This window comes from Chiloscyllium plagiosum, chromosome 21 (assembly GCF_004010195.1).
Source record: "Chiloscyllium plagiosum isolate BGI_BamShark_2017 chromosome 21, ASM401019v2, whole genome shotgun sequence".
NCBI lineage: Eukaryota > Metazoa > Chordata > Chondrichthyes > Orectolobiformes > Hemiscylliidae > Chiloscyllium > Chiloscyllium plagiosum.
In genome coordinates this window covers 32,564,217-32,583,811 of record NC_057730.1, presented here as the reverse complement: position 1 = coordinate 32,583,811, position 19,595 = coordinate 32,564,217, and the positions used below count along the sequence as shown (strand labels likewise).

Below are 19,595 nucleotides of genomic sequence, written 5' to 3'. Positions count from 1 at the left end.
CGACCTCGATTATCGAGGTTGTCAATATGATTTTCCAAGGTCCGGACTCGCTGCTCGAGAGTCCGGACTTGATCCACGGCCGATTGAGCGGTTGTCTCCGAGGTCGCGGCCTTTAGCTCCGCCCCTCCGACTCGGCTTTGAATTTCTTCAATTTCACGGTCGTGCTTCTGCAGCGCGGCCGAGAGCGACTCCCAACGATTTCTGGATTTGACGATAAAGGCATCGATCTTCGAGTCAAGCTTGGAAAGCATTTCTGCAAGACTTGCTACTGTTGGTAAGTCTCCCGGGGCGGCTGTGGACGCCTCTGCTGCAGCTGTAGAGTGTGGGGGAGGGGTTCCTGCTTGCTGAGAGCCTCGGGCTCCTTTCCCTTTAGTCATTTTAACTTAGGATAAAGTTGTTTAAATATAATATTACACAACTAATTGAGTTACTAAACTATTATAAATGATTTATAAATGATTTGGTGAGCTTGGTAGGGGGTAGGTGACCCACTGTGCCCAAGTCTTGGGAGGAGCACTATAGACTCAGTCTTACTGGGTCGCCGCTATCTTGGATCCCCCCTTTATGGGCATTTAAACGGGCATTGGATAGGCATATGGAGGATAGTGGGCTAGTGTAGGTTAGGTGGGCTTGGATCGGCGCAACATCGGGGGCCAAAGGGCCTGTACTGCGCTGTATTTTTCTATGTTCTATGTCAATGTTTAATCCTAGATTTTCTTTTTAATCAAATTTTCCCCTGTGTCATGGTGGGATTCAATGAACATTCACCTCTGACTCTAGATTACTATTCCATGTACATTACCACTATGCCACCACCTCCCCTATACTCCAGTCTTAAGGTCTAAATCTGTATTCTTGCCCCATTATGTAGAAATATCTAGCCTCTGTTCTGGTTTCACACCTTAGCAGTATTTAAGTCCACTTCCCACTTTTCCAATGCACTACACACTGGTAGTGCAAAGAATAATATAAGGAAGGGTGAGAGTCAATTCCAACTAAAATAAACTGCACAACTGATTATTTTTATGAAAATATTGTTACCAAAATAGTAAATATGGATCAATGAATTTAACTTCCTATTGCTAATTGCTAATTGTATCTAATAGTTCTTAGATTAAAGTGGTTTTTAAAAAGTACAAAATATGGAACTAAAATGGCTGCACTGGATGACTTGACCACAGATTGAAAAGTTATTCAAGAGACTTGTGTGCAATAAGTAAACCTAGTGCACTGAAATTACTATTTTCAACAAAAGCCAGTGAAAGCAGGCAAGGCAACTGAATCAGCTTCAAGAAATTCACATCTCCTATTTAATTCAAATGTGCATGATAATTTCAAACATTGGGAGATGAAAAACCAACATATCCAGTTAACCATTTGGAAAGACAATGGAGCTAGGTTCTGAAATACACATTGAATTACATTTCAACAGCTGTTTTTGAACAGCAGGGCAGAAAGAAGGATAAATGCATTTGTGACAACAGCTACAACTTTAACTCTTTCTCATCAAATTGCAAAACAGAACCTGGTGGAAAAGCAACTTGGAGAAATAACCATTCACCGAGAACTCAAAACTACAGTACTTACAGATTCTGTTACTGATGCAGAAACAGGTCAATAACTAACCAATCATAGCCTCAGGAATAGAATCTAACACCTCAAAGATACCGAGGGCTTTTAAACTGTATGACTTTAGTTCTCCCAGTATGTAACAGTCTGTTTTTTAAACTTATTGCTCATGTTTATATGCTTGTTGAAATGTCACATTTTATTACTTTTTCCTTGGGGTTAGTCGATAATAAAGTTCTTCTTTCTTTTACTCAAGAAAACCTTGTAATTGGCTCCTTCATTTAGATCTAGATAATTACATCTTATGTGATGTATTTGCATGCTAAAAAGAAAAAAAAAGTTTGTTGCAACTGACTGAAGGGAGGGGTTTCTCCTCACCTTGTCATAACAATAGTTGGTCCGTGAAAGTCTAATTACCACAAAAATACCAAGCTTCGGAAAAAACATGTCAGGATACAAAATTCAAGTGACGTCACCATTGTCATACAACATCTTAGGGCTGCTTTCTCATTAGAGAGAGACAACTCGTGGTGGCTAAACCTGAGGGTCACTGGGTGAGAGGAGAGGCTGCGAAGGACTCTCTCAGTAACCTCACTTAATACTGAAAACAAAATTACTCCACAATTTTAAATGTAGTGCAAACCCTCACTTCTCTGTAAAATACTGAGAGTGTAAACAATCAGTTCTTTCCATGATTTTGTCAATATGCTTTGTTGTCTTACTTGACTTCTCTTATCTCCAGATTTCCAAAGGCCACACACAGGATGTTCACAGCATCTGGAATGGGGATGAGTTCAATTATAGGAACCTGCAAGAGTGGGGAAGTGTAATCACATCAAGGCAATATCAGTATTTTTTTAAAAGACATAGGAGGGTCCTGTTCATTGTCACTAATCATAACAACAAGTCATTCGCTTTAGCACACTTTTTGATTACCTTTGACTCTAAAACACAATATGAACTGTATATGAAGCCGAACAGTTGTCAACTGGCTACTGAACATAACCAACTGAAAAGGCTGTCCACTTTTGTGACGCAAAACCAGATTGGAGCATTTAATAGATTTAAGACTCAGATAAATTCCTGATTGCCGCTTTATCACATTTGGGCTTCTGCTGGGCACATCCCTACCAACCTCTCACAAACAAAAGATGACGAGGTGCTTGAGAAGGCAAAAGTAGCTGATCCCGGGTCTGCTTTTTTCTGTCATCTATCAGCTGACTCAGTGGCACTGGTTCAGATGAGGGGGAGGCAATACATTCCTCTCCCCTGCCATATTAATCCTGTCTGGTGAATTAAGGTTAGAATTTTCTTTTTTTTAAATCCATACATATATTGTGTAACATTTCTTAAGGATCCTGTGGTGGGAACATGGAATTAAGACTTCTCCCAACCTCAGGGGAGAGAACTTCAGGTATATAGGGCAAATCTAGAAGATCTTTTGGGATGAGGGGAGGAGAACAAGGAGACAATAGGTACAGTAGTGTTAAGTTTCAGTCTGTAGCACCAATTGCACTGTAACACTGTTTTTAACCACATCATTCCAATCTTTTCCCATTCTAAGTAGAAGACTGTTATTAAATGGTTTCATATGTATGTTTGCAGATATTTGAAAACAAATTAATAAGGCTTTAAACTTTGCAATTTTTGACAAGGCATTAAAAATTCTGACAGAATTTAAAGTAATGATTCAAACGCTGTTCAACATAAATTATTTAGCACTGAATACTAGATTGTCAGATCAGTTAAGGCAATGCACAAGAAGAACTGGTATCCTTACTTTATCAAAGACCCACATATGGATATTAGTCCACTGGTTTAGCTGCTGTGGGGCCCACAAGAACACTGCTGTTTCACAAGCACAGGCAATGCATAATGTTTTAGCCTCTTTCACCATCCAGAATACTGTACATAAGTCAATAATACAGGAGGTTGATGGATTCTATAAAGACAAGTGAGAAAATTATTTAAACTCCAAATATGAGTACAAAGAACTATTGCTATTGAAGAGCAACTCTACTTCACAAGAGCAATCAAGGCTGCTCCACAGGACAAATTTTCTCAATAATGAGCCTCTTCCAACCTGCGCATATTGTGAAATCATAGAGGTCACTGACAGATGTGCACATTCTTCAAACGAGCCTCTACACAGAGGAACCTCGATTATCCGGTATTCGACTATCCAAATTTCGGATTATCCGAACAAGAGCGCAAGGTGACGATGCTTGGCTAAACTATATTATCTGGCATTTGATTATCTACACAAAATATTCCCTGCCTATTATGACACAGGGTAAATCCTCCTGCTTAATTTAAACTAGCAACACATAAAAGATTTATCCTGTGCAGTAATCTGTGAAAATTCGAGAGGCCAAGAATGATTTAAAGTAAAAATTAACAACTTTATTTCTTAAAGTATAAGAGAATAATTAACTCATAACTATTTACACTTCCTTTCTCTAACCTATCTTTACCTTCCATTCGATAATACTAGTCCGATAAAACTCTCAATTAAAATTTACAGGAAAATTCAAATTTTAAAATCAGCCGGCGGCTGAATCTTCTCTTTATCTTCACTGCTAGATTGTCTCTCCAGGTTAGTATTGAGGTTTCTCTCTGTGCAAACTCCTTCTCTAGACAGGTATCTCTCAGAGAGTTCTGACGAGCAGTCTACAGCTGTTGGTGTGATGGTAGATTCCCCCCCGGGTTCAATTTACCCCAGTCTTATACCCCAACAATCGGATTGTCAGTGGCTTTTGTCAATATACTCAATTCAAATATGATTGGAATTCGTTTTTATTTTGGAGTATAATTTAAACTGATTGGCCGAATTAGAGTTGTTTTATCTTTTCCAGGCAACGAGCTACCCCAGTAGCTGGAGCACATGTTACATTGTATCTTATTGAGAACACTTGGCACTGTCACTGCTTGTTTTTACTCTCTTAAAGGTATCGTACACCCACATCTTCATAACACCTTCCCCCTTAAAAAAAATGAACCATCATAATGAAAAGATGGCTTCATTCCTTTTCCGCTACTTTTTATATACATTACCCTAACCAATAGATAACTTTAATATAAGTTCACCTTAATTTCTTCCCATAGACCTTATATATATAAAACATTAAATAAAGACAAATCTCATCTAAACTCTCAGTTAAATCCGCAATAACGCATCTGCAATTACATTCTTTCGACCCCCAACATGTACGATTTTCTTGTCTTTAAAGTGTTCTAAGAATGTAAGCGGATTGTGGTCAGTGTACACAACTGTCTCCGATACTTTGTTCATGACACACACATTAAAATATTGTAAGACCAGTACCAAACTCAATAGTTATTTATCGACCATTGAGCATTTCCTCTGGTGGATGTTGATCTTCTTCGAAAAGTAACCAACTGGCAGTTCAATCCCATCCTCATCTTCCTAGAGGAGTACAGCTCCAACTCCAATGTCACTAACATCAATAGCGACTTTAAAAGGTTTTGAAAAGTTTGGTATAGCTAAAATTGATTTCAAATGGTCGAATACCTCCTGGTATGGTTCTGTCCACAGAAACTTCATGTTCTTCTTCAGCAAATCGGTTAACGGTGCCACTACATTGCTGAAGTTTGGAACAAACTTCCAATAGAATCCGCCGAGTCCTAAAATCGAAGCATCTCTTTCTTCAAGATTGGTCATAGAAATTCCTCGATGGCCTTCGTCTTTGCGTTCCATGGGGTCAACCTTCCACGACCGATGTTACATCCCAAGAACTGTTTTATTTAAATTTATCACCAGTTTTGCTTCTCGTAGTCGTTCAAAGAACTCTGCCAACTGTATCATGTGATCATTCTAGGACTTACGAAAGATCAATACTTCGTCCAAATAGACTGCACAGTTTCTTAACCCAGCCACAACTCTGTTCATGAGTCTTTGCAATGTGGCGGGTGCATTCTTCATTCCAAAGGGCATCACTTTAAACTAATAGACCCATTTGGGGTTACAAACGCAGAAATTTATTTCGCTGTCTCTGATAAAAGTACCTACCAGTAACCACACATTAAGTCCAATTTGGTGACATAACTGGCTTGTCCCACTTTCTCGATACAGTCCTCCAATCTAGGAATTGGATGTGAGTCCAATTTTGTAACGGCGTTGACCACGCAGAATCGCTGCGACCATCTGGTTTGGGAACTAAGACGATCAGCGAACTCCACTTGGTCTGGCTTGGTTCGATGATGTCTTCGTCGAGCATGTTCTCCACCTCCATCTGAACCTGTCTGGCTTTGAAATGATTAAGCCAATAGGGGCGTTGTTTTATCTGAGCAGTATTCCCTGTCTACTTCTTGTACAATAGCATTAGTCCTCCCCATCTGATTCTTTCATATGTCATTATACTGCAGTAACAAATCTTTCAACTGCGTTCTGTGCTCCTGAGACAGATAGCTTACTAACGTATCCCACACTGCAAGGAGTCCTTCATTTTTAAATCTATTTTAAGGCATATTAAAATCCACATCATCTGAATTTGACTCCTCATTCTGCAGGGCGGTAACACCTGTTTGTCCAGTTCTTTCTCTCATGTATAATATGATTTCAACATGTTCACGTGACATACTCAATACCATTTTTTTCTATCTGGCATCTTAACTAAATAGTTCACCTGACTCAACAATTTCTCAATTTAATAGGGACCACTAAACCTGGCTTTGAAGGAATCTCCTATCACTGGTAACAGTACTAACATGTTATCCCCTTGGGACAACGTCCAAGTTTCAGAGATTTTATTTGCCACCTGCTTCATTCCACACTGTGTCCTCTTTAGGTGCTGTTTAGCTAACTCACCTACTTTATTGAATCTCTCCCTCACCGCCGATACATTATCTAAGTGTGAGATCTCAGACTTTCGTCTTGTCAATTTTTCTTTAATTTCAAAGGGCCTCTCACTTCATGCACGAATATTAACTCAAAAGGAGTATACTGAGTAGATTCATTTGGGGCATGTCTAATGGAAAACAATACAAATGGGACACCTTTATCCCAATCATTTGGGAAATCCTGACAGTATGCTCTCAACATGGTCTTCAAGGTCTGACGCCACCTTTCTAAAGCTCGCTGGGATTCAGGATGATAAGCACTGGATTTAAAGTGCTGTATACCTAACCTATCCATAACCTCCTGAAACAGCCTAGCAGTAAAATTTGACCCTTGGTCCGACTGAATCTCTCTGGGTAACCCATACCATGTGAAGAAAGCTACTAACTCCTCTACCACCTTTTTTGCCTTGATACTCCAAAGTGGAATTGCCTCCGGACATCTGGTAGACACATCTATTATGGTTAACAAATACTGGTTCCCACTTTTAGTTCTCGGGAGGGGACCTACACAGTCAATTATAACCCACGTGAAAGGTTCTTAAAATGCGGGAATTGGCAACAAAGGTACTGGTTTTATTACCGCCTGTGGCTTACCTACCATTTGGCATGTATGACACTTACTTCAAAACTTAATTACATCCTTGTGCATTCCAGGCCAATAAAAATGTTTCTGTACCTTAGCTTGAGTCTTTCGTACCCCTAGGTGACCTCCGACAGATAGCTCATGTGCTACCCGTAACACCTCCTGTCTGTATGCTACCAACGATACAATTCGGTGCACTTCGGCCCATTTCTTCTCTGTACTAACCTGCCATTTCTGCCTTAGGATTCTATCTTTCAAGTAATAACCCTTCGGAATATTCTCTGCCTCCTTTTCGGAGTACGCATTCACATATATATCTTTTATCATCTTGTCTTGCTGTCTCTTAGCCTTCCAGGACTAAACACTTCTGTCTGACCCTCTGCCTGTTCAGGTTTTTCCTGCACTATTATGTCAAATAGGCTATCCGCTAACTGAACCTCAACTCCTTTATCTTTCTCTTTACTTTTTGCATTGTGTTGTCACTTATGATATTGGGATCTGGTTACTACACAGTCTGGGAAAATACCAGGATATTTCTGTTTTAACTCCTCAGTTTTTTGGTCTTCCTTGGGCTTCGCTCCCACCTTGGATCCGGCCAAATCATTCCCAAGAATAAACTGAATTCTTGGAACTGACACTCTGTCAATTACTCCCACTGCTACTTCCACAGCCTTGAGTTGGCACACCAAACTGATGTTACATAAGGGAACGCTAAATTTCTGTCCATCTATCCCACATATTACCACACTCTTGGGTAACAGATCAGAAAGACTGCATATTCACTCATCTCTTACTCTCAGCGACTGTTTAGATGCTGTATATCTCAAAATTATACCTTCTTGTTCTTCTCCCCCTGTTCTTTGAGTAAACTTTACCCACAGTGGCAAATTCTTTGTAAAGATCAGGTACTAACTCCATACCCAGCCCCTGCCTAGGCTGTGCACACTCCTGCAGCTCATAGGCTCTTCTTGCAGTTTCCTTTACTACCTTCACTAATGCCACTGGCTTCGCTTTTTTTACCTCATCTTTTCCCACAGTGCCTTTCTTTAACGACCAGCACTGTGACTTTACGTGTCCCACTTTACTACAGTGGAAATACCTGAGGTCTTTCACCTCCTTTCTACTCTCTTGGGCTTCTTTTTTATCCTGTGGTAAATTCTTACCAGTGCTCTCTACTCTTGGTTTCGTAGTGTAGGATCTCCCTTTCTCCCAACTTCTATCCCTCACAGGACAAAATTCTGGCTGGAAGCTATCTTATGCACCAACCTGCACTCATCTGCAATTCTGTTGCCCTTCTCACTTCCTGAACTTTCTATTGCTCCACATGAATTTTTCCAATCTCTGGAAGTGAGTGTTTAAACTCCTCCAGCAAAATAATCTCTCTTAGAGCCTCAGATGTCATATCTATTTTCAAAGCATGCACCCATAGATCAAAATGACTAGGTTTAATTCTTTCAAACTCAACATAAGTCTGACCCGGTTCCTTCTTTGGGTTTCTGAACCGCTGTCTATATGCTTCTGGTAACAATTCATAAGCACTTAAGATAGTCTGTTTAACCTCTTCATAATGTCTTGACCCCTCAGCTGACAGTGCAGCAAATACCTCACTAGTTCTGCCTACCAGTTTAGTCTGAACTAGCATTACCCATAAATCCTCAGACCACTCCATCTGCCTAGCCAATTTTTCAAATGAAATAAAGAATGCTTCAACATATTTCTCATCAAAATGTGGCAGCGTTTTGACATATTTATATATATCACTACCTTCTCGTTTAATTTTCATCCTGTTAACTTGACTTTGCTGACTAAGTTAAAACCTCTCAAGTTCAAGTTCTCTTTCACTTTCCCTTTCTTCTCTGCCTCTTGCTCAGCCAAAAACTTTCTCTTTCTCTGTTTATCTTTAACTCCATTTTTCTCAATTGTAATTTAAGTTTTTCTACCTCTACTGCACTTGTCTGTTTCTCTGACACACCTAAGTGTTTGTGTAACTCACTCACAATTTCAGCTTTGGTTAAACCAGAATCTAACTTATTTGCTAATTCTAAAGGTATGGCCTTTTTGTTTCCTTCTAAACTTTCTTGGCAAATTTGAGAATAATCTTCAAATCCCAGAACCTCTTTAGCAATTTTAAGAGCCACTTCTCTCACTTTTAATCTAATCAGCCACAAGTCACTGAAATTAAACAAATTGCTTCACCTACATTTTGTTTAAAGATCTTGGACACTAACCTGCAAGTGGTTAAATCTGCTAGGATTTTTCAAACCCCAAATCTATTAAAATTTGTCTAAACCAGTTCAAATCAAGGACCCGAACCCCAAATCTATTACGACATGGGGTAAACCCGCCTGCTTAATTTAAACCAGCAACACATAAAGGATTAATCCCGTGCAGTAATCTACAAATTTTCAAGTAAAAATTAACAACTTTATTTCTTAAAGTATAACAGAGAATAATTAATCACGACTCTTTACACCTCCTTTCTCTAACCTTTCTTTACCATCCCTTCTATGATACTAATCCGATAAAATTCCCAGTTAGGATTTACTGGAAAATTCAAATTTTAAAACCAGCCAGCAGCTAAATCTCTTTATCTTCGTCGGTAGGTTGTCTCTCCAGGTCAGTGTTGAGGTTTCTCTAAACTCCTTCTCTAGACAGGTACCTCTCAGAGTTCTGACTAGCAGACTACAGTTGTAGTTCTGGTGGCAGTTCTCCTCCCAGCTGTTCAATTTTCCCCGTTCTTATATCCCAAAGTATCGGTTTGTGTCATTGGCTTTTAAGATTGTCAATATACTCAATTCAAACGTGATTGGAATTCGGTATGTTTTTTGGGGTATAATTTAAACTGATTGGTCAAATTCAAATTGTTTTGTTGTTTCTAGGCAACTAGCTACCCCAGTAGCTGGAGCACATGTTACATTGTATTTTATTGAGAACCCATTGGTGCTGTCATTGCTAGCTTTTACTCTCTTAAAGGTATAGTACATCCACATTTTCATAACACCGCCCATGTCATTTGGATAATCAAGGTTCCTCTGTATCTACATTAGGTCTTGCTTAAAGGAGGTATAAATTTGCCTTTTTGAAGGACCAAATGTTCACATTTCTTATTTAAAAAGAAAACAATTGTTCCTCCTCCTGTTACAATGGATACTTCCTCGGACTTTGTTCAACAAAATAGAGAAACATGGAAGTACAGTAAACTACGAGAAGGACAGTGTAGGACTGTCTAGGATGTAGACAAGTTTGTAGAGTGGGCAGATTGGTGGCGAATGGGGTTCATTGTGGAGAAGTGTAAAGTGATTCATTTTGATAAGAAGAACATTCGAAGATAAAATAGGGGTTACAATTCTAAAAGGGGTGCAGGAGTAAAGGAACTTTGGTGTATATGTGTACAGATCACTGAAGGTGGCAGAACAGGCTGAAAGAGCAATTAAGTAAACAGTATCCTGGGTTTTATTAATAGGGGCATGGAGTACAAGACAAAGGAAGTGATTTTGAACTTTTAAAAGACAACTGGTACATCTCAGCCGGAGTACTGTGTGCAGTTCTGAGCGCCACATTACAGGAGGGATGTAAACGCACTGGGATCACTGGCAGTAGGTAATGATATTTATTTGAAGAGCCAGTGTAGACAATGGACCAAATGGCCTCCTGCACCATAATACTTCTGCAATTCCTGGCATCATTCCTAGATCCAGGTATATAACTGATCAATATTCTGAATGGGTTTATAAATCAGGTTGTTTCATAGGTATCTCAGTCACTTTGTAAAGAAAACATTATCATTTATAATCTGACATTGGCTACTGTTTACTAACCTGTATCTTGGAAATTAGGTGCAATGTTTGCCTCTCTGGCTTTTGCTGTAACTGGTTGCCAAGAGGAGGAGTCAATGCATCATTATTCTCCTATTAAAAAAATCCCACAAAATTTAGTTAAAAAACTCTTTCACCATTAAAGAATTGTTATACACAATCTATTCAATAGTATAGAATTGTCAGACTTTAGGTGAGTCAGCAGTCTCTCATCTCTATTTCAAAAGTAAATGTAAAGTAAAAGTTGCCAAGTTACTGCATTTTTTTTGTTAATGCCGTATCCGGCCCAAACCATTTGGGATAACATTGAAGGGGGCTAGGAAACTATTGATAAAAGTAAAAGATTTAACATAATAATAATCACATTTTTTTTTGTTGAGGGTGGGTAACACAGAATGACTAGTAGAAATTGCTGTCCTCGGCAGTAGGAACAGATCTGAGGTACCAAACAAAAGAAAAAGTACTCTGGTATTCGTTCAATTCTACATCTCTAGCACACACCTTTCACCAGAGGGGAGGCAAATTGTAGCAGGGTGACTCAGTAGAGTGGTCCAACAGTTGATCTAGCCCTTGTCAGATAGTTTTTTTACCTCTGCAGTTTTGCCTTATCAACAACACTCAAGATGAGAGAGTCAGTATGCTACACTACAACACTTAACGGCAACGATCTCACCATAACACTAAGCAGCAGACTAAAAGAAAACATACCTCTTCAATAAATTCCACAGCATTATCCTCATTTACCATCTCTGACTGATTGACATGGCAGCACTCTGCAGGTTGTTCTTCCTTTTCTAAATATTCCCTTGCAGATGGAGTGCCTTTTCCATTTGTTAATGGCACCTCTCCTTCACCAGATGTTTGTAAGTCTTCATCACAGTTGCTATTATTCTTAACATCTTTACATGTATGTGGTAGTGTGCCAATTTGGGATGAGTTCTGGTTTCCACAGCTGATTTGAGAAAGGCTTGGAGAACTAAATGCAGGAGTGAAACCAAGCGAAGGAAAAACAGGGCTAATTGCACCTTGTTCACACTGGTGGACCCGCCCTGACTGTGGAGTACAGGAAGGTGTTGACAACAGAACACTGGAAGATAATTTATGGTTAGGTGTAGGTTTTGGAGTTTTCTGACCATAAGGACAAACGACATCATTTAATGCTGGTTTTTCTGGAGTCCTGTTCAGTTCCTTACAGTCAAAATTCTCTAGGTGAAAAACATGCATAAATTAGTAAGTTCAGCACAAGATCAGCATCAACTTATGATGATTAGATTCTCTACAGTATAGAAACAACAAGTCCACACCGACCCTCCGAAGAGTAACCCAAACAGACCCTTTCCACTACCCTATTTACCTCTGACTGATGCACCTAACACTATGGCCAATTCACCTGACCTTCACATCTTTGGATTGTGGGAGGAAATCAGAGAACCCGGAGGAAAGCCACGCAGACACGGGAAGAATGTGCAAACTCCCCACAGTCGCCCGAGACAGGAATCGAACCCAGGTCCCTGGCGCTGTGCATGCCACCCTCAAATTTAGTTTTAAAATGGATGACTAGTATATATTATCTAAAAATTCATTATAGAACATGAGTGTCAGAAGCAAGGATCCATTTTGCAGAATGGAGGTTCAAGATTTAAAGTCCCCCAGGTCAACATTTATTGTCTATCCTCAGATGCTCTAAGATGTGATAAGGCATTTTCCTGACCTCCTACAGCCACTGAGATGAAGATACAGGGCAACCCCCGTATCTGCGGAATCGTTTTCCGCAGTTTCAGTTACCCGCAGTTTCCTGCGGGCCGAACATACTACAGGGAACCTTCTGGAACCAAGGAAAAGGAGGCTGCCGGGAAGGTAGATTTCCCATTGAAATGAATGGGTTCGCTCCTATCCGCGGCTTCGGGTTCCACGGCAGGTTGGGAAAAGTATCCCCCATGGGTACAGGGGGACCTCTGTACTCTCAACAGTAGTGGGGGGAGAGAGTTCCAAAATTTTGCCCAATGTCAGTGAAGAAACAGTGATATATTTCTGTATCAGATATCAAATGACACACATATATGGCAACAACCAAAAATAGGAGAATCATACTTACTACTTAATGGTTTATTACAACAATAAATTTAGAAGTCACATGACACCAGGTTATAGTTCAACAGGTTTATTTAAAATCACAAGCTTTTGGAGCGTTGCTCCTTCATCAGGTGGAAGGTCCATCCACCTGACAAAGGAGCAGCACTTTGAAAGCTTGTGATTTTAATCTGTTGTGCTGTGATTTCCGACTTTGTCCACCGTGGCCCAACACCAGCATTTCCACATCAATAAATTTATCATTTATCTTGAGTATAAACACACACGCAGAACATACTGAATGTAATGCTGCATTATGGAGCAATGAGAAAAAGTAATGATAATCAGTGACTGAGAAATTACTTGATTTAAACATTGATTTAAATGTTCATTGACAGCTGACAAAACAGACTTAAAAAAGAAAAACTGAAACTGCTGGAAAAGCTTATCAAGTCATCAGCATCTGTGGACAGAAATCAGACTTAACTTTTCAAGTCCAGTGATCCTTTCTCAGCAATGTTGGTAGCTTGGAAAAAGTTGGCTCAATGCAGAAGTTGTGGGGGGGGCACAGGAAAGATAAGGAGTAAATGATAGGTAGACTTAGAGCCCAAAGACGGAAGAACAGTTGGACTGTCAAAGATGTGGATAACTATCAGCCTAGGAGAATGAATACTTACTAATGAGGACCAATAGTGGCTAAAAATGGGTAGTGTGTAATAGCAGACAACATGATAACAAGGCCTGGTATGTGGAGGTCAGGGTAAGGACATGAGAGAAGGAGACTCAAGTCCTACAAGTGTTGAACTCAACATCGAGTCAAGAGAGCTGTAGGGTTCCCAAACAGAAAATGATGTGCTGATATTCCAGTTCGTGCTGAGCTTCACTGGAGCACGGCTGCAAGCCTGAGACAGAGATGTTGGCCAGGGACAAGGTAGTTTGTTGAAGTGGGAGGCAACTGGAAGCTCGGGGTCTTTTTTGTGGACAGAATGTAGATGTTCTGCAAAGCAGTCACTCAGTATATACGTCATTTCCCCAATATACAGGAGACCACATGGTGAGCATGGTAGACTAGATTGATTGAAGTTCAGGGAAAGTGCTACTTCACTTGGAAGGTGTATTTGAGCCCTTGGATACTGAGGAGAGAGGAAGTAAACAAGCAGATGTTACACCTTCTGTGGTTACAGGTGAAGCTGTCATGGGGCTGTGTGGGGGAGTGGTAGAGGGAGGTGAACGAGGAGTGGTCCAGGGTGTCCCAGAAGGAATGGTCCTTGCAGAAGGCTGGGGGTGGGTTGTTGGTGGTGGTGGTGTATGTCATGGCATTGTGGTGGAAATGGCAGCCAATAATCCTCTGGATGTGGATGCTGGTGCAATGGTGGGTGAGGGCAAGGTGGACCCTATTGTAGTTATGGGAGGGAAGATAGGGGCTGAGGGGTGAAGTGCAGCAGATGGGTTGGACCCAGCTGAGTGCCATCAACTATGGTGCTGAGAAATCCTCAGTTGAGAAAGAAGGTGGACATTTCAGAGGCTCCCTTGTCAAAATTGGTATAATCAGAATAGATGGGAGAATGGAATAGAGTCTTTACAGGAAGTAGGACGCGAGGATGTATAGTCAAGGTAACTGTGGGAGTCAGTTGGTTTGTAGTGGATATTGGTGGCCAGCCTATCCAAATTTCAAATTTACTTTCATTCAAGTCAGATGCCAAGAGTTTAATCTTAAGGAATTTCCTGCAGTCTGTCGCGATCACTCATATCCTCAGTTATTGGAGAACTGTGGCTGAGCCTGCACATTGACACAGAATATCTTTACCACTATCACACAATATGCACACACTTTGTAGTTAATACATACATAAAGATTTGTACAAGAATGGTGTGATTTATAAATAGCACTAACAGTAAGGAGAGAAATCTGCATTATGAAATATTACTTCTAACTCTGTCAATATATATTAGTTAATAACAAAAAGTAATTTAACAGAGAGAATAAATATTGGGCATTTAACAAAAAACATAACTGATGTATTTTAAAGAATACTGAGATCTCTTGTTTGTGGGAATGACTGGGCCATCTTACTTTGTAGCAGGTGTTCTTCAAGTTTTTCTACAGCTTGACTGATGTCCTGGGAACGTGGGCTGTCACATTTTCCCATATCCCAATTCTCAGTTTTCACCTGTGTTCCCACAGCACCATTAACCATATTGTACTGCAAAGGATGAGATGATTTCTTCAATGTCTCTGCTCTTAACTTCTCTTTAAGTTGACCATATTCCTCATCAGGGAGGTCAAAATCCTGGACCTCCAGACTGTGAAAAAGCTTTTTGATGATAGGCTTTTTGACAGGCAGTAATGGTTCTGAACACGTCAGGGTTCCTTCGTCAAGTCCTGTGTTGAACTTCCTAGAGCTGGCACGTGTTTTGCGATAAGAGTTACCTATTGGGCACACAGAAGTCATAATACATTAGCAATTGCAATGCATATGGAAATTGACAGGCTGGATAAGGCCAACTGGTCCACCAAGCCTGCCCCACAATCACAATCTAACCACACTGAGGCTTCCATAAGCATAGAAATTCAGTAAATTATTACATTGGCAGTCTGAATATACAAGTCAGAGCTAACCACCTAAGTTTTTATTTAATTCTACTTGCAAGGCATCTTTGATGCAAATAGAACAAGGACACCAGGATCCCTCTACCATTAGCTTGCTCTCTAATATGGAGGTCAGTGCTTAAATTATCTATTTTCGAACAGCGGATATTTCTGGTATCTGATCACTTAAATTTTCATCCCACTGTTGTAAAAACCATATACCTTTCAAACTGTCATGGCTCTTAATAAGTCAGCACATGATTTTATTTTTTTGATTAAAGATAAGGCTAAGCAAAAAATGTTTTTATTTAAAGATCAAGTTGTACACACAAGACACTCGTAATTTAGGGGCTTATTAATAACTATAATAGACATGCTTAACTCCTTTGTATTACGCCATAATCCCTTTCAACTCCCATCTGCTCAACTTAAGATCACTGCAATTTCTCTGGTCAAGATCTCCAACCGTTACAATAGTGACTACTGTATTAAATGTCACAAAATACATCTATTGGCTGTAAAGCTTAAAGACCTCCTAAGATTGTAGAAAAGGTGCTCGTGAAATGCAAGCTCTTTCCTTCTCCTAAATAAAAGCTAATAAGCATTATCCACTCTGTAATATCAATTAATCAGGAGACCTGCAGTCAAATATTTTAAAATTCAATAATGCAAGTTTACTTTGAGCTTACCTTTTGACAGCCTCACTCTCCTTTTGGGCTGAGACACTTGGCACAAAGATTCTTCTGTCTTTGAATCAATTCCCAATGGAAAAGACTGCCTTGTACCTCTGAAACTCTTCTTCCTTGCTGTGCTAAAAAACAAATCTTGCTGAGTCTCTGGGATCAATTCCTGACTGTCAGTATCACTATTTAGGTTTAAATGATGCTCTGACAGAGTCAATACAGTGTCCTCTGATGATGGATCAATTGAATCCTCTTTGAAAGGCCCTACTAAAATATCACTGGTCTGGCTTTCGGAGTTCTGTAGTGAATCCACATTATGGTCAGAATCATTCTGAGACAGACTGGCACTCTTCATAGTAAAGTCAGTAATATTTGAAAAAACACGACCATCCAACTTATTTGCAGCACTTCCACACAATTCATTAGCATCGGACACTGGTTGACAAGAACTACTTGCTTTCTCCTTGCTCTCTTTCTTGCTTTGAACTTTAGAAGACATAGCACATTGAACATCAGGAATTCTGGGTTTATTCAAAGTCCATGCTACAAACTCATCTTTAAACACTTCAGTATCTGTGAGCTTGGATTTTATAGATTCTTCTCTACTACTGTTTCTCCTTTTTTCTGGATTTGATTTAATATCCTGAGAATCAATATCAATATTCAAGGGGTATATTGAGTCCTGCTGTGAAGAAGCTGCATCAGATCCAGCAATACCATCCTCCTGACTGTTAAAAAGTAATAATGTGTTGTTGAGCTCTCCCTCAGCCTTGGGGAAGCCTTTTACAGGATTGCTCTGTTCATGTGTAGATTTCTTATATCTTCCTTTACCACCATTTCTGCACTTTCCCAAGTGGCTGTGAATCACTGCATCCAGATCCACTTGTCGCTGACAGCTGGTCATGCGTCGAGTTGTTCGTACATAGTATTCAACAGGGAAGAGAAGGCCCTCAACAAGGGTACAGGAGTTCAGTGAGGTCTCTTCTGAAACTTCAGCTACAGCAGTACTTGCCTGCAGACAATCTGAATCTAACATTACTGACTCATTTGCAAGATTGCTCTCCAAAGCTTCAGTGAGATCCTCAGAGCAGTTTTGCTTTGCTTGCTGTTGTTGGGCATCTTCAGTTAGGACCTTTAAGTCCCTAGGTCTGAAAGCTTTATTTTCACAAGTAGACACTACTGTAGACTTATCACCAGAACTGCAGTAAACAGAGCCATTCATAGTTCTGCTCACAGGTAAGGTTAAACAATTGCCTTTCACCTCCTGTACTCCATTTTTTAATAATTCAAAATGTTCTTCACCTTCAGGAGAACCAAGGAATATTCTATGCTCCACATTCTCCTTTACACCTCCACATACTGATTTAGAGACATTTTTGCCTCTGTTAAAGATGGAAGATCTTACAGACTCTTTGTTAACAGGTGAATTCAGTTCCTCTATTTCTTTATCACAGGATTTTCCATCAGCAGCCAGAGATTCATTCTGCTCACTTGCTGCTTCCTTTCTCAGTACTTCACATGACCTCTTTTTTTTCAGTTTTAGGCGACTGTGTACTTGACTGTTTATATTTGTGATGGGAATCGTTTCCACAACTGGGGAAGGGAAGGGTTCTGCTGAAGGCTGTTCAGCAAATTCAAATGTACTTGTCAAAGCCACATTTGGGCTATTGATGACTTCTATGATTTCCGGTTCAAGATTAAAGGTCACTGCTGATTTTCTCTCTTTACTTTCTTCTACTGGGGCTTGACTTCTCTGATGTGAGGAGCTTGACTGATTTGTATCCAAAAATGATGAGGCCTCACCTTCATAAAAACAAAAAGAGATTAAAGAAATACATTAGGTCCTGAATTTATTTTTGTTGTGGGAGGGGGAAAAAAGAGAAGGATGCAGCTAGATACACAATCTGAATACAAAGACAAGCATTGCCAAAACATATTTTGACAAGACTGACATAACATTTCTAAATTTACCAAAAAGCAAAAAGGCTTGAGAAATCACAGAATCCCTACAGTGCAGCAAGAGGACGTTTAGCCCATCGAGTTCACATCTTCTCCTATTGCTAGTCAGCATGCAAGTGGAGTGGTTGAGTGATATGCTAAGGTGCTTTGTTTCACAAGACAAGACTCCTACCAGTGTTATTTACAAATCACTTGGTGACAGCAGAGAGCAAGTTAACTTGTATAGAATGCAAGTATAGCCCAACCTGTCACTTTACAGATTCCATTTCCCACTGGAAACCCTACAACTGAGGCCATAATGACTGAGAAGAAGTCAAGTGATCCATTCTAAAGTTTAAATCATTTGCTGAAAACCTACCAGTCTCGAACTGAGTTATGGACTGCTCTTCCAACAATTGATTCTGGTGCGTAATGGTGCTTTTAACATGATTTCGCACCCGTTCAGCTTTCTGCGCACGCTAGTGATAGAAAATCAAGGAAAAAATAAGTTTAATATCAGACTGGCTAACATAAATTCAGCAAGAGGGAAGCCTTGATTATCGGTTCCAATCCTATAGTTAGGATTAAACCTACAGTCTCTAACACAGAAGTACATGTCATACCAATAGGTTTGTATTTCACCAAGATTAGAGTGGTGCTGGAAAATCGACGTTTCGGGCAAAAGTCCTTCATCAACAATTAATCCATTCCTCGATTTTCCTGCTTCTCGGATGGTTCCTGACCTGCTGTGCTTTTCCAGCACCACTCTAATCTCGACTCTAATCTCCAGTATCTGCAGTACCCACTTCTGCCTTGTATTTCACCAAACTGGATTATAAGAAAACTATGAGGTAAAAACAATGACTGCAGATGCTGGAAACCAGATTCTGGATCAGTGGTGCTGGAAGAGCACAGCAATTCAGGCAGCATCCGACGAGCAGCAAAATCGACGTTTCGGGCAAAAGCCCTTCATCAGGAATAAAGGCAGAGAGTCTGAAGCGTGGAGAGATAAGCTAAAGGAGGGTGGGGGTGGGGAGAAAGTAGCATAGAGTACAATAGGTGAGTGGGGGAGGAGATGAAGGTGATAGGTCAGGGAGGAGAGGGTGGAGTGGATAGGTGGAAAAGGAGCTAGGCAGGTCGGACAAGTCAAGGGGACAGTGCGGAGCTAGAAGTTTGAAATTAGGATGAGGTGGGGGAAGGGGAAATGAGGAAACTGTTGAAGTCCACATTGATGCCCTGGGGTTGAAGTGTTCCGAGGCGGAAGATGAGGCATTCTTCCTCTAGGCGTCTGGTGGTGAGGGAGCGGCCGTGAAGGAGGCCCAGGACCTCCGTATCCTCGGCAGAGTGGGAGGAGGAGTTGAAATGTTGGGCCACGGGCGGTTTGGTTGATTGGTGGTTGTACATTTCAGGAAATGATGGGTTTCTTTTTCCTGTTGAAAAACAAAGGCAGACGTAACAAAATAAGTCTTTAAAATTTGGAAAGTATG

At 40.3% G+C, this 19,595-nt stretch overlaps 1 protein-coding gene across 2 annotated transcripts in view; it reads right to left on the bottom strand.

Annotated features, from left to right (window-relative positions):
- palb2 (partner and localizer of BRCA2) overlaps positions 1–19,595 on the bottom strand; it is a 29,281-nt gene that overhangs the window by 8,463 nt on the left and 1,223 nt on the right. For both annotated transcript variants that reach the window (XM_043711706.1, XM_043711707.1), the window contains exons 3-9: positions 18,488–18,587; positions 16,177–17,973; positions 14,972–15,328; positions 11,536–12,032; positions 10,831–10,920; positions 3,350–3,511; positions 2,292–2,377 (exon numbers count right to left, since the gene is read on the bottom strand). In XM_043711706.1, coding sequence (XP_043567641.1) covers positions 2,292–2,377; positions 3,350–3,511; positions 10,831–10,920; positions 11,536–12,032; positions 14,972–15,328; positions 16,177–17,973; positions 18,488–18,587 — 3,089 coding nt within the window. The remainder of the gene's footprint in view (positions 1–2,291; positions 2,378–3,349; positions 3,512–10,830; positions 10,921–11,535; positions 12,033–14,971; positions 15,329–16,176; positions 17,974–18,487; positions 18,588–19,595) is intronic.